Source organism: Egretta garzetta, unplaced genomic scaffold (assembly GCF_000687185.1).
Source record: "Egretta garzetta isolate BGI_Z169 unplaced genomic scaffold, ASM68718v1 scaffold208, whole genome shotgun sequence".
Classification (NCBI taxonomy): domain Eukaryota; kingdom Metazoa; phylum Chordata; class Aves; order Pelecaniformes; family Ardeidae; genus Egretta; species Egretta garzetta.
In genome coordinates, this window is record NW_009260403.1 from 694,907 (window position 1) to 709,447 (window position 14,541).

Here is a 14,541-nt window from a genome sequence, read left to right on the forward strand (position 1 = left end):
GACATAGTTAAACTAATGTCTTTTTTTTTCATCCTCTTTAATCAGGGTTATAATGGACCGAATATCTACAGAACATGATCCTGTCTTGAGACAGATTGACCCGGAGATGCTGAACAGTTTTTCAAGCTCTTCCCAGACTTTAGACTTTTCTTCTAATTTTTCACGGACCAATGCTTCCAATAAACGTTGTGAAAACAGACTGTCCCTTTCTGAAATACTAAGCAATATCAGATCATGTCGACTGCAGTGTTTTCAGCCAAGGCTACTAAATCTACAGGACAGTGATAGCGAAGAATGTACCTCATGGAAACCAGGGCAGACTGTGAACAATAAAAGAGTTTCTGCAGCGTCTGTAGCTTTATTGAACACCAGCAAGAATGGCATATCAGGTAGGCAAGGATTTGAATTCTTCTGGAACTTAAAATATCGCATTCCAGTGTCTGTCCTTGTGACTGGACTGGTAACATCTTCAGCAGTGCTGTGTACCTAAATCAGAGAGACAAGCTAATTATTTTGCATTTTTTAGATTCTACAGAAGTTTTCTACAAACAGTCCTCTTCCTCTGTTGTTACTCCAGCTTCAGTAGAATCTTGATGAAGTGCTGGACTTAAACGTACATTATCCAAGGGAGGGGTTCTGCTTGTATTTAAGAATTGCTAGGGTGTGCTTGAGTCTTAAAGACTTCAATTGGCCTATGCTTGTTTAAGGAGAGAAGAATGCTTTTTAGAAATGCAAAAGAAAAGCAGTTGGTTTCTTGGTGGGGGGTGGTGGTGGTGTCTTTTTTGTTGTTGGAGTTCTAAAATCTTGCCAAAACGTCTCAGAAAGCCAGTAGTAAGTTTGTAAGCATACCGAGCATGAAAAAGTCTGAAAACAGCACTTTGTGTTGATATCTGTCATGGTAAAAATTTTGATACTGGAAGCATCCAGCGATGCACCGTCTCTGTTGATTTTTCAGAAAACCATCAGTCATTGATTAAGTGTGATAGGAGATTGCCTTTTAATGCAGCCATCTCGTACACGTCAGCTTTATGACCTGATGGCCCCACATGACCAAGACACAGAACACTTACATAGAAACTGGTTTACACTCTCTTTTTTTTTTTAAAGTTTTTGTATACTATCTTCACAAGAATATAAAATGTACACAACAATTCTGATCTTTGTAGACCATTTTGTAGCCATTTGGGTATGGAAGCACTAAAGTTGGAATAAAGGCCACCAAAATTAAAAAATCTGCTTTAAGCTTATATTAGCAGCCTTTACATCACTTGCTTCGTATACTAGGAGTTGTAATTGCTTAAGTTTTCACGCTGTCACTTCTTTATAATCATAAAAGGAGGTATGATTCTTTAAAAAGCTGAACAATTGGAGATATGCCAAAAGGGATCTACTACCAAGCACCAACAAGCATCTGGGTATTTTCCTGCTTTATTATGTATATACAGAATTAGGTATTGTAAAACAGAATAATTAGGTAATATAATAGGCAGATCCTAAATTCCATAATTAACTTTCTATGGATGTGGAACGGTCCGTTTCTTGAGTTGCAGGATTAGGTATTTAGCCTTCAATAATACACCTTTAGAATTCATATGTAGAAATTAAATTTCTTGAACACAAAAGCAGTTTCTCTGTTATGGCTTTAATAAGCTAACACTCAGTCTTTTAAGTAGCATGAATGTAGTACTGACGTGAGCACAGAATATTTACTTTAATCACTTTTCAGTATAGTCATTGCAACCTTTATATTGTTCTCTCTCTCCTGAAAAGATGTGCACAAGAATATTTTTCTGCTATATGAAGAGAACAGACATAACGTGCTGTGGTCATATTTTGTATCATTTTTTTTTCGTAAGGGACTTGAAGGGCTGGAGAGTTGCACCTGTAGCAGAAAGGGGCAGTTTTGTGTGATGGGATTGTTGATGAGCATCAAGAGATGTCTTGTTAAAGCAAATGCAGGACGTAGAAAGGAATACTATTTGTCAGAGTTAAGGATGTGAAACGTGGACCATAAGCTGTAAGGAACAACGAAGAATTTTCTGATAGCTCTTTATATATGCAAGATTTCTGTTTGCATGAATAAAGGATGATGACACCAAGGTAAGGAAAGTTGCTTAAAAAGGAATAGGTTAGGTTGATTATTTTTTCCGTAGAACTTTTCATTATAAGATAATGCATATCAATCGATTGTTTAAGGATTAGCTAGATGTAAAACTGTGAGGCTTTGAATTCTGCTCTGAGGAGACTTCCCAAGGGTGGAGTCTACCTAAAAAAAATAGGGAAATATTTTGGGATGGAAGCTGATATATCTGATTTTAATAGTATATGAAGAAATGAGTGAAGGAAGAGGTTTGGAGCATCTCCATACCTGGCTTTAGTATAAATGAAGATTGCAGCAGTGGAAGAGAACTCCAGTCGCTAGAGGAAAGATGGCACATAGTAAGAAAACAGAAGTGAGAACAGTGTTTAAGCAGTATATTCAGGGAAAGGGGAGGCCTGTGTTTTGGTAGGGAACTGTGTATACACAAGAAAAAAAAGTCAGCCCTTCCTGATTCGGGTGATACCTAAGTTGCTGGTATTACATGGCAAATTAATGACAGCCCTCATATACGGATGTGGACTAGCACTCGTCCTTCAGGCTTTGTGCTGTTAGGGAGAGGGAACTGAAGGAAAGGACAAAGAAATACACATCTTAATGATGGGAGAGACTCTAGAGAAATATCTAAAAAATGCATAAAGCCAAATCTGATGGATCCAAGCTACTTTGTAGAGGAATAGTAATTAACTTTTGTTACATAATCTTAGAAATCATCTGAAGAATACATTTAGATTAGAATAGAGATCACTCAGTAGTTGAAGTACATTTTGCAGGGAAATTTATGGTTATGGAAGACCTTTTTCTTTCCAGATTTAAATTACAAAACAGATCCTGTAATTCTGGTAAAGGGACAGATGCAACAGACAGCAGAATTCTTCACCAAATAACTAAGCCGGCAAGAGGCACTGATGCGGTTTTTTTTTTTTTGGTTTTGAGGGTTTTTTCTCCATAGTAAATAGTGAGTAAATTTTACAAGGGCTGGTCAGAGTCTGGTTGAGCATTAAATGAGCGCAGGTACTGTCACTGCATTTATTGAAGTAATTCTGTCTGGGAGCTGATTGTTGAAACCAGCTGGTTTTGTAGCATGCTTACCTGTAAGCATAAAGCTACCTCTGGAGGAAGCAATGACCGTAGTTAAATTGATTGTTCATTTCTTTTAGTTTAGAGGAGACTTGGAGTTGCTTGCTTTGGTTGTTGGTACACAAGAATATTTGAAGTTGCCTCTGCATTATATTTTGACTTGTATTAATAAAGCAACTCTTACTCTGGTATTTCCTCAAATGCAAGGCATTGTACAGACAGAAAGACTGATTCTGAAAATGTGTGACTAGTCTTTTCTTAAGCGCATGAATCAGTGCATGAATAAAGGACTGCTGTTTCCAGCTCAGTTATTTTCTTCCTCCTAAGAACTGCAAATGGGAAAACTGAGGCACTTGAAGATTTTTTGCAATTCAAGGAACTTTGAGACAAGGTCACTGAAACAATCTGATCCCTTTGATCAGTTGTGTAAACTTGCTGAAGTCTTGCATGCTGTATCTGGAAAAGTGAGCTGGTCTGTTTGCCTCCAGAAGAATTCTCTGTTTAATCTAAAATGAGATCAGCTGATGAGCTGGGGATACAGCTGATCATCAGGAGAGATGATGGAGGAAGGAAGTTACCAGGAATCTGTAGAAGGTGCTACTTAGGACAGCTAAGTAATACTTAACCTGCTTGCTGAGTTCCTGGAGTTCAGTCCTGCTCATTTTTGGCACTGAAGTAAGAAGTAGGCTTTAGGCAAACTCTTTGGCAATTTGCAGTACAGTTGGTATGTTCTTCTGGCTTCCAGTCTGCTTCAGCTGCCAGTTCCAGTGACCCACTCAAATAGCTATCTGTTTAGTTACCACGTCCCTCAGTACAGAAGGCAACTGCAGGTGATGGCATTCTCCATGGAAGAATTTTGTTTATGGAACAAGCCTTTACCTTTTAGAGGTTTTTGTTTTGTTTTGTTTTTTTTTCCAGAATTAAGTACCATGTAGAAGTACTTATATTAATGAAGTCCCACTTTTGGGGCAGCCCGAAAGATGATCTTTGACAAAAGCCTCCCAGTCCTAATAGAAGTGATGTAATAATCCAAATCAAAGCTGTCAAGGAGGAGAGAAACCTGGAAGACATAATTTCACATTGACTTTTTACCCTGTTCTGTTGTAGTATTTCAGTACAATCAGGCTATGGTAAAATAGAAAATACTGACACTCAGCAGTGGAAGGTAAAATTCTGGTTAATAAAACCTTTTATAAGAAGTATAGAGCACTTGCACTTAGCTATGACCTTAAAGGCTACCTTGGGACATCGTAGAGGTTTGTTGTTGTGTTTGTGTTGTGGGGTTTTTTTGGTTTTTTTTTTTCTCTAGGACCCTTCATTTGTTTGATTTGGCAGAAGCAAATGATATTAAATGTGCTAATGAACATCTGCTGGTTTATAACAAGGCTAACAGCTGAGTTCAGCCTGACCTCTGAATTAAATATCTGGTGATAGGTAGTGCACTGAGTGGAATTGAAACATGTAACGGCAGAGTAAGCGGTTTTTACATTACTACGGTAATCTTCCCTGTGCCCTGTAACGGAGCATTCCGTGGCCTCATGGTCGGTGTCAAACTGAGAAGGAAGGGAGATGGAAAACGTAGACTTGATATGTAGGCTGAAGGAGATGATCCTCTGACGTAGAGACTGCTTTCTCTACTATGCCTTTACAGTCAGTAGAAGAATGCAGCTTTGAGTCTAGATGAATACCCCTGTACTGCAGGCAAATAAGAGCTAATGATGGCCAGATGCAATTTAGGCATTACTTTGTGCTCTGTAAGCTTGTTCTAAAACATTTTTTGTAATAAAACAAAAGACATGTTCTGGAATTTGTTACCTCAGAACTTAAAAATAGAAATACACATATATGTAATGTTCCATAATGCTGTTCTTGGCTCTGTTGCCTTTAGCAATGCAACACGTTTTTGGAGAGTGTTGTGAGAGAACTTTACAGGTTTAGCTGACTGAACTTTGAGTTAAGTGCTTGTAGTAATAGGCAAGAATCTTCAAGAGGAACAAAGTACAGCTAAATGTGAAATAAATTTGATTTTAGAATATGTTGGAAAGGTAATAAAATCCATAGAATCTAATAGGAGTAACATTGGATTTTTAAGTGCCCCCCAAACGTGGTTGTAGCCTGTTTTAATAATGTAGCAGTAGAGAAGAAGTTTCAGTACTAAGTTCTAAACGTAATGGTCTTAATTTTGGTATTTATTCAGAATGGAATTTCAGGACAACTGTGAGTATTACAACCAGTAAATGAAAGAGCCAGGCCCTGAAAGATGGATCACTTCATGTTTTAATGTTAGCTCAGTGTCTCTTGATAAGGTAATGTTGCTGCAGAATCCAGGTATTTCAGATGGATGACAGCTTCAGTCTTTGAAAAATATAGTTCAGAATAAACTGCTGGAATGTAGTTAATGGGAATATGTGGAAAGCGAGTTCTTCCTGCTGGTTCTCAGGTTACCATCAACTGCACAAAACACAAGTTTTAACATGAAGTACTTGACAGTAGTATTTTCAGTTTATCAAATGTGCAATTCTTCAGGGGGGGAATACTGAGAACAGCTTTTCTGACTTCACCATCCCTTCATTTGTTGAGAGTATGAGGAGTGGCTGGGGGAGCTGGGGTTGTTTTAGCCTGGAGCAGAGGAGGCTGAGGGGAGCCCTCATCGCTGCCTACAACTGCCTGAGAGGAGGGGGGAGCCGGGGGGGTCGGGCTCTGCTCCCAGGGAAGGGGCGATGGGACGAGGGGCACCGGCCTCAAGTTGTGCCAGGGCAGGGTGAGGTTGGCCATGGGGAACAATTCCTTCCCCTTGGGGCTGTCAGGGGCTGGAAGGGGCTGCCCAGGGAAGGGGTCGAGTCCCCAGCCCTGGGGGGATTTAACAGCTGGACAGAGGCGGTGCTGAGGGCCAGGGTTTGGGGGTGGGATGGCAGGGGTAGGGGAACGGTTGGGCTGGGGGAGCTTAAAGGGCTTTGCCAACCCAAATGATTCTATGATTCTACTACTAGGGTTGCATTAACCTGGTTCTCATAAATAAACAAATGTATTGTCACTCTAAACTCTTAACTCTATTAAAAAAAAAAAATCAATTGGCAGAGAAAATCCTGTTCAGGTGGAACTTAAGCATTTCCTTCAGGAGGGGAAAAAAAAGTGTGAGATAGGAAGGTCAAACTGGGTTTGCTAAACAAACAGTACTTTACGATATTTGCAAACATTTACTCAGTTTTAGACCTGGAGATCAGCTTTGTCACTGCATGTTAGTTTATAGTCATTTAAAGTGAAAACTGGTATAGAACTGTATACAACCTATTTAAATACATGAATTCTGGTTGTGCTGTTGAAGTAGGTGTTCTTGAATGCCAGGCGTATGCTTCCTTTACAGAGTCCATTCTGATGTCAGAGGAAGGGACAATGCGAAGGGACTGTAGGAAGGAGAAGTGTACAGGAATAAACTGACAGTGTGTACTGGGAGAGGAGGCACCCAGTTCAGCCCAGGGTGCTTCTTCCTCAGCTGTAATTTTTAGGACATGCTTGTTTTCTGAAAGCCAGGAAAAGAATTTCTTTAAGCTTTTGTTTAAAGCTACTGGTGAGAAAACCACCAAAGACAGAAACTGCTTAAAAGCAATGAAAGCTCTGAATCCTTTTGTGGTAAATCGATTCGGTGCTAAAAGAGCACAACAAACTAATTTAGCTTGACCTCTCCTTTACGTAAGAATATATGAAGATCTTTGCAAGCATCTAACACAACGTACGTTGTCTTCAAGGACTTGCTATCCAACACGGACGCGCTCTTGCGTTTCAGGCGTATTTGTTTTGCGCAGGCCTATTTAACGCTAGCTTCGCTTTCTTTTCTGCAGTAACAGGGGGCATCACAGAGGAACAGTTTCAGACACATCAACAGCAGTTAGTTCAAATGCAGAGGCAACAACTCGCTCAGCTTCAGCAGAAACAGCAATCTCAGCATTCCTCACAGCAGACACATCCGAAAGCACAGGTAACGCACCTTGAATGTTGTCATATGCTGATTCCTTCCTTTTTGCTTACTGTGGGTTTTCATCTCTCTTATAAGCTAGGTGTAACACCTCAGTAAATACGTTAACTTTAGAGTGGGTTTTGGTCAAGATGCTTTTCCAGTTTGGTGTATAGTGCCCAGAAGGCAACCTGCGCTGTAGCTAGTACAAATTCCTTGTTCTCATTTTTCTGTTTGGAATCAGATAATATTTTAAGTTCTAACATGAAAACCTGTTGGGTTTGGTTTGGTGTTTTTTTCTTTTTTTTTAATGTATCATGGCTGCACTTTCAAAAGCTGAGTTAGAGACTTGATATTTTAACGTGTTAGTTGCGTCCACAGAGTTGGTCAGTGTAGAAATAGCCAGTGCTCTGTAAAGTCACACTTATTTTCACTGGTTTTATCCTCCTTTGTATAAGTGCTCCAAAGAGACTTCTTTATTAAAACTACTTTATGAGGTAATGTATTCTGTTATGAACAGATGTTCAGTGAGTAATAAAAATTGGTAGCTTCTGAGAGGAAAGAGGTAGTTTTGCATATGTAATTTGATTCCCTCCCCATCCCCAGTGTCACTACTTCTGTGTAAAAGAATCACCTTTTCCCTCTGTAATGCCTTGCAAAGGGAAGAATATATGTTCTTCTGTCGAGCTTAGTTTTCTGTCAGCTTCTTACCAAGAAAATATAAAAGCTGTTGCTGTCATCTCTTGCTCAAAGTAAACTAAGTTTTCCTAGAATTTTAAATCTAATTGCCAGTGCTGTTTTGTCCCTTCCCCCTCAGCGTTTCCTATTCCTCAATTTCCGCCCCCAGTGATTAATGGGGGATTCTGTGTTGGCTGTTACTGACTGCATTTTTTGTAAGTGTAAAGACATGATACCAGAATATTTAGATAAAAGGAATGAATTTTGGATTTTTAAGACACTCTGAATGTCTATGGAAAGTCATTTTCTTAGTTAATATAAATTGAAATTGCAGAATGACACATACAGCCATTACAGGGTGTCCTTCCACTACTTACCAGTCCTTCAGAGAAACTGGACTAATAGATGATAGGTGCTTCCAGAACACGGTGGGTGCTTACGCTGTGGTACAAATGATTCTGTGAGAACGAATGTACTGTAGAAACTGAAAATTATTTAGATTTGCAGTGTATTTGCTGCCTGGAGACAAAAAGAGAGAAAGAAACTTAGGCATAGTCATTTACTTTGAGGAAATTTCTCAAATGCATAGAACCATAGACTGGTTTGGGTTGGAAGGGACCTTAAAGATCATCCCGTTCTGACCCCCCCGCTGTGGGCTGGGACCCCTTCCGCTAGACCAGGCTGCTCAGAGCCCCGTCCTACCTGGCCTTGCGCGCTTCCAGGGATGGGGCATCCACAGCATCTCTGGGCAACCTGTGCCAGTGCCTCACCCCTCTCCCAGTAAAGAATTTCTTCCTGATATCTAATCTAAATGTACCCTCTTCCAGTTTAAAACAGTTAGTCCTGGTCCTGTCACTGTACTCCCTGATAAAGAGTCCCCCTCCATCTTTTCTGTAGGCCCCCTTTACGTACTGGAAGGCCACTATAAGGTCTTCCCGCAGGATTCTCTTCTTTAGGCTGAACAACGCGTCCTGAAAGTGATCCATCGTGCTCAGAACTGTTTGCCATTGACTGGCTGAATGGGGCAGGGCTTACCCAACGCTCATTTGGACACGAATTTTCACCTTTTCATCAGATTTGTGATACAGAAATATTGAATGTTACAGTGCATTAGATTACATTTAGAAGATATATATATTTATTTATTTGCTGGTAATTGTGCATTATAGAATCCTAATGTGGTATTTAATGTTACACTTGGATAATTACAAAGAAAAAAAAAATATTTTTTTTTTTTTTTTTTTAATTCCCACAGGGCTCCAGCACCTCTGACTGTATGTCAAAAACCCTCGATTCAGCCAGCGCCCACTTTGCTGCGTCTGCAGTGGTTAGTGCACCTGCTCCTAGTCGCAGTGAGGTAACGAAGGAACAAAACACCAGCCACAACAATATTAATGGTGTTGTCCAGCCTTCAGGTGATGATTTCTTAAAACTCGGGGTCTAATGTGAGCTGAGAATGCCAGCTGATCTTATGTCTGATTTCTAAAATACTATTTGATAAACAACAAAAAAATCAAATACATTAATTGTGATAGTCTTAAATGTTGTTTTTTAAAATACTCTGGGCAAGTGCATGCAGATTAGTGTGATAATAAAACTGCCAAATGCTCTTTTACATTGGAAGAGCATTGTTTCTGTTTTCTTTTGTAGGCTTTTATCTTTTACTAATCTGTTATGATTAAAACCGTAAGTGCCAGCATTTTAAAAACAAGTGTGAATGTGTAATTAAAAAAAAAAAATCAGTTGCTTAAAACATTAACTACTTTGAGAAGGAAATAGAAAAGTTGCTATGTTATCTGGTCATTATCTCACTTGTGGATTCAGACAAAACACACTAATCAACTACTACTAGCAATTCTTTCGGCATTGCTGTAAGGTTCCGGTGGTGTTGTATTTAGGATTCCTCCCAAATTCAGGCAAAAGTGTAGACTCTGGCATCCACTGCCCACCCCCCCCAGCCCTCCTTCTGAACCTCTGTTACCAGAAGGCAGCAGTGCCAGTGGTGGCCGTGTTGCCGAGAGACGAATGTTATTTAGCATTTGACTGCCATAACAAATAAAAGGCTTTCAGAGTAATTCCTTGTTTTAACAGCTAATGATGTGATCAGTTTTATAGACCTTCTGCCAGGCTGGGTTAATGATAATATGAAATGAATAGAGGGAGAAAAAACACAACTGAATAAAATCAATATACTGGAACAGTTCCAGGAAGGAAAAAGGCGTCTGTGTACAGTTCTCTGAGATCATAGCTGAGAGGGTAATGTTTTGAGGGGCGTGAGGTCAGGCACACGGTAGTGTACCACGCTGATACGTGGTACACAGCATCACAGGTGATGAAAACCACTGCAAATCTTATGCATATAAAATCAGACTTTTGTTACTGTTCTAAAGCTGTAAGTGGCAACGACGTAAAATAACTATTCCTATTTAGGATAGGAAGGGTAGTAAGTTAGGAAATGTTAGCTGAAAGCAGATTTTTTTTAGGATAGGAAGGGTAATAAGTTAGGAAATGTTAGCTGAAAGCAGATTTTTTTTTTTTCCAGGAATAAGAATCTAGGGGACAATGTATCTAGTTCCCCTGTGATCAAAATCAGAAGAGTGAATAGCTAGGATACAGAGATGAAATTTGAGAACCTCTGGTTTGAATATACACTGTCAAACCCGAAGTTTCTCACAACTCAGGAGTGTAAACAGAGCACTGCAGCCTAATCTGAGAGGAGTTTTCTACTTTGCCTAGTCTTAGAGCCCTAGTTTTGCTGCCTGAGGGAGACCCGGTCCCCAGGACCTCTGTATGTTGCCAGAAGAAGGTAGGAGGTGGTTCAGAGCATCAGAGCTGGCTTCACAGTCCATCTCCGAGGTTGCCTAGCTAAGGTGTTCCCCATTCAATTTACTTTTATGGGGAATGTGCCCCCTTAATTTAAGGCACCTAAAACAAGGTGTACAAAGTTGGGCAACGTAGAAGTTCTTTGTCATGCAGTAACTTCTTTCACTTTCTGAGGTTCATGTGAATGAAAAAACCCATGAAATATTTCTCACATGAACTGGAAATATTTCTAAAATTTTACATTTTGTGAATCTTCAAAAAAACAGATTCTTGCACAATTCCAGTGACACATAGGCTTAAAGCGTTGCCCTTGAGGTTAATCTTTGGCTTTGAATCTAAGGAACAGCACCTTTTTAATTAACAACATTTGTTTTGTAACAGGAACCTCTAGAACTTTGTACTCCACCAACATGGCTTTATCATCCAGCCCAGGGATTTCAACCGTACAGCTTGTAAGGACAGTTGGCCACACCACCACAAACCACTTAATTCCAGCATTGTGCACAAGCAGCCCGCAAACGCTTCCCATGAACAATTCTTGCCTGACGAACGCAGTGCACCTCAACAATGTCAGTGTTGTTTCTCCAGTCAATGTGCATATCAATACAAGGACTTCAGCACCATCGCCAACAGCCTTAAAACTTGCCACAGTTGCTGCCAGTATGGACAGAGTGCCAAAGGTAACTCCTAGCAGTGCCATCAGCAGTATAGCAAGGTAAGCCTGTAGCAAGCCGGAGCAGTTGTAAATTCTGTTTGTGCTGTATGAATGTCTCGTACACGTGCCCGACTCTGCCCTAGAGCACTACGTAGAATTGTTGCCACCTCTGAGAGACTTCTCAGTGTAGCTCCAGCCTCACAAAACCATCCTGCTGCTGGCATCTTCAGCGTGGCCAGGACAAACCACGAGAGCTGATTTTTGCAGATTAACCCCCAAATAACTTGCACTGACTTCAGGCACCAGTAGTTTTGGTAAACTTCCATTGTGTTGAAAATGGCTTCATTTTAACCATTTTCACTTGTCCCTTCTCATGCAGCGCTTTTGCATAGATTCTGCCAAACTCTCCACATGTTCTCTCTGTAACTTTGTGTACCCATATTGTAAGATGCAGGCTGGCACATACCTATTTTATATATACGTATGGATATATGCATTATATATGTATGTAAAATAAACCCAGAATCGTGCCAGCCTGCATCTTGCATATATAGACAGGTATTTACTCTCATTGAACAGCAACACTGTTACTTCAGGATGCTTAAAAGATGTTTCACAGAGGTGGCAGGAGCTTGCAGTTGGCCAAATGTTCTGAAAATGACAATATTTGGGCTCTGGTTTAAGTCTCTGCTGCATTGTATGATGTTTAAAAAAAAAAACGCATTTGTTTATGAGTTAGAAAAGTAAAATTGGATATTAGGTAATGTGGCTTACTGGTTATTTCATGATGCTTCTGGAGAAGTTAAAAAGAGCTTTTTGAGATGGAAAATTGCATGTATAATTTAGTCGCTGCATAGATTAAAAAAAAAAAAGTATGTTTAAATTAGCAATTGTACCTTTAAAGCATACTTTATATCACTTAATGCATTTAGGTCTTACTTCCCTCAAGGCAGAGGGGTATTCCGAGTCATGTCAGCAAATGCCTTAAAAAGTACCACCGTAGCTGAATGGGTCTTGGGCTTCTCTACAGAGAATGATAATAAATTTAAAAAAAAAAAAAAATGAAGATTTCTTGCGCTAGTGCTAAAGCGGAATTGGGGTGGAGGGGGGGAAATTGTGTTAGAGTGATGCTTTGCTCCCTGACAGAACAATTGTCGGTTGGTGCTGAGTCGTCATGGGGTATCTCGCCTCTGCTCCGTCAGGAGACTTTGGAGTACCGTCACCCGTAGTTTGGGCCGGTAATTTCCAGTTAAATGTGATAATCTTGTAGAAGGGCCTGCAGTGTTGCAGGAGTAAAATCAGTTCCCTAATGCCAGTATTTAGTTTTAAATAATCTGTTTGCAGTGCATGCATTAAGGTTTCTCCCTGATCCAGGCAACAGCTGCGTAAAAACACACAGCACGTGTAAGACCTGATAAAAACTGCGTAAGGAGAAGTGCTCACGTTCTGCCTGTAACTATTGACTCTTCCTTTCCTTGCAGAGAGAACCATGAACCAGAACGACTGGGTTTAAATGGCATAGCAGAGACAACAGTAGCAATGGAAGTGACATAACCTCAAACCAGCGTCTCGCCCTGTGCTCATGGTGTAGTCATTTATATTCCAACTGAATGCAAAACACAGCACTCTGTGGATCACAGAGAACTAAAATGGACCTAAATGGACTATCATTATATCGTGTATTAAGTCGATATATAATGTAAATTTTGTAAAATTGGGAAAATCACTACCTTGTAAAATAGTTTATTTGTATCATCAATATTATTTCTGTTACTTGAATAGTAGATATTCATCATCATGCTTTTGCACTTGAATTTGCAACTGAATGGATTAAAAAATAATTCTTTAATGGGATCATGAGCATGAAATGGGATCCTGCATCACTTGTTTTAACTATTTATTTTGCCATGTTTACATTTTGTATCTTGTACAAATAAATCCAACTTTGTGTCTAAAAAAAAAAAAAGTTAAAGATTCATAGCTAGGAAACAAAATTCTTGTAATTTTTTTCTAAAGGAAATGTAAAGTTTTCACTTGGTTCATTTTGTTTCACAATTTGACTAGATGGACTTTTTGGTAAATACTTTAGTGGCATTTCACTGTCAAATATGAAGTTCAAGGCAAAATAGTATTTTCTATTACTGTGCAGGGGAAAGGGATGGATCGATACATGCAAATTTAATGTAGTAACTCACTTTTCCATATATTTTGAATGTATATTTCTATTTATAATACCAGTTTATAAAAAATAATTACACAGGAAAAAAAAACTGACTAGGAAAATTATGCATCTAGCACACGTAAAATTGTGCAGATATGAGAAAATTTTCAACTGATTACATTTTATCTGAAGACTGCATATTTTAACCGGCTTTAAAACTGTAACACACCACATAAAGGATATTTTACCAGGTATGTATTGCATTATATATCATTGCAATAATTAATTATTGGATGTCTAGATATCGAGCCATCCCAGGTGGTGGGGGGGAGGGAGGGTTGTGGCAAGATTGTCTTTTCAATTTTGGAGAGTTTTCCTGTGGCTACAAGGCAAGTAACGGGTTGGAAAAAGTCTGACTGTAAGCGTTGGACACCTTCGTAGTGTAGTGTTTTAGTGACTTTTTTTATACGGTTCTTGTAAATTAGATACGTGTAGTGGTGTTTCAGAATGTTTGTTTATGCACTAGTTCAGACAACTTTCCCTGTTACTTGTTCTTGATAAGTGAAAACTGCAGGGAAATAAAAATACATATCAAAACATGGGCATGTTGCATATGTGTTTATTTCACCATGTGCAAGCAAGGCAAGTGTCAATTTTAGAGGCTATTAGTGGTCTTTTGATGATTTTTGGCCACGGCATATGCACTTTTTTCCAAAAGGTTTCAGTTTATGTGATTATTTCCTGTGCTTGCAGTGTGCAGTAGGGGAGGGATGGTCGGTAGTTGGAACCCGAGACCTGGGAGTAATGGGGATGAAACAGGTTCTTGTTCTGCTGAAGCAGCTTCAGGTAGAATCATGTGAATTTTCTGCTGTTTGGTTCTCTGCTTGTAATTTGGATAATGTTTCTGTATTTCTTATAAATCATAGAATCATTGAGGTTGGAAGGAACCTCAGGATGTCGTGCAGCTCCCCCATACCCAACATCAAGATATGATTTGCCTATATGTCATGCAGTCAGTGTATTTTTCCTCTTAGCTTTTTATATAAAGAGCTATTTTTAATCTAAGTTGTGTTTAAACATGTTTTGTCTTACGG

The 14,541-nt window shown here is 39.4% G+C and overlaps 1 protein-coding gene across 2 annotated transcripts in view; it reads left to right on the top strand.

Moving 5' to 3' along the window:
• EPC2 (enhancer of polycomb homolog 2) overlaps positions 1-14,243 on the top strand; it is a 54,593-nt gene extending 40,350 nt beyond the window's left edge. For both annotated transcript variants that reach the window (XM_009643424.2, XM_035898930.1), the window contains exons 10-14: positions 46-389; positions 7,018-7,154; positions 9,064-9,223; positions 11,013-11,346; positions 12,768-14,243. In XM_009643424.2, the coding sequence (XP_009641719.1) occupies positions 46-389; positions 7,018-7,154; positions 9,064-9,223; positions 11,013-11,346; positions 12,768-12,840 (1,048 nt within the window). In that variant the 3' untranslated portion in view covers positions 12,841-14,243. The remainder of the gene's footprint in view (positions 1-45; positions 390-7,017; positions 7,155-9,063; positions 9,224-11,012; positions 11,347-12,767) is intronic.
• The last annotated feature ends 298 nt before the right edge of the window (positions 14,244-14,541 follow it).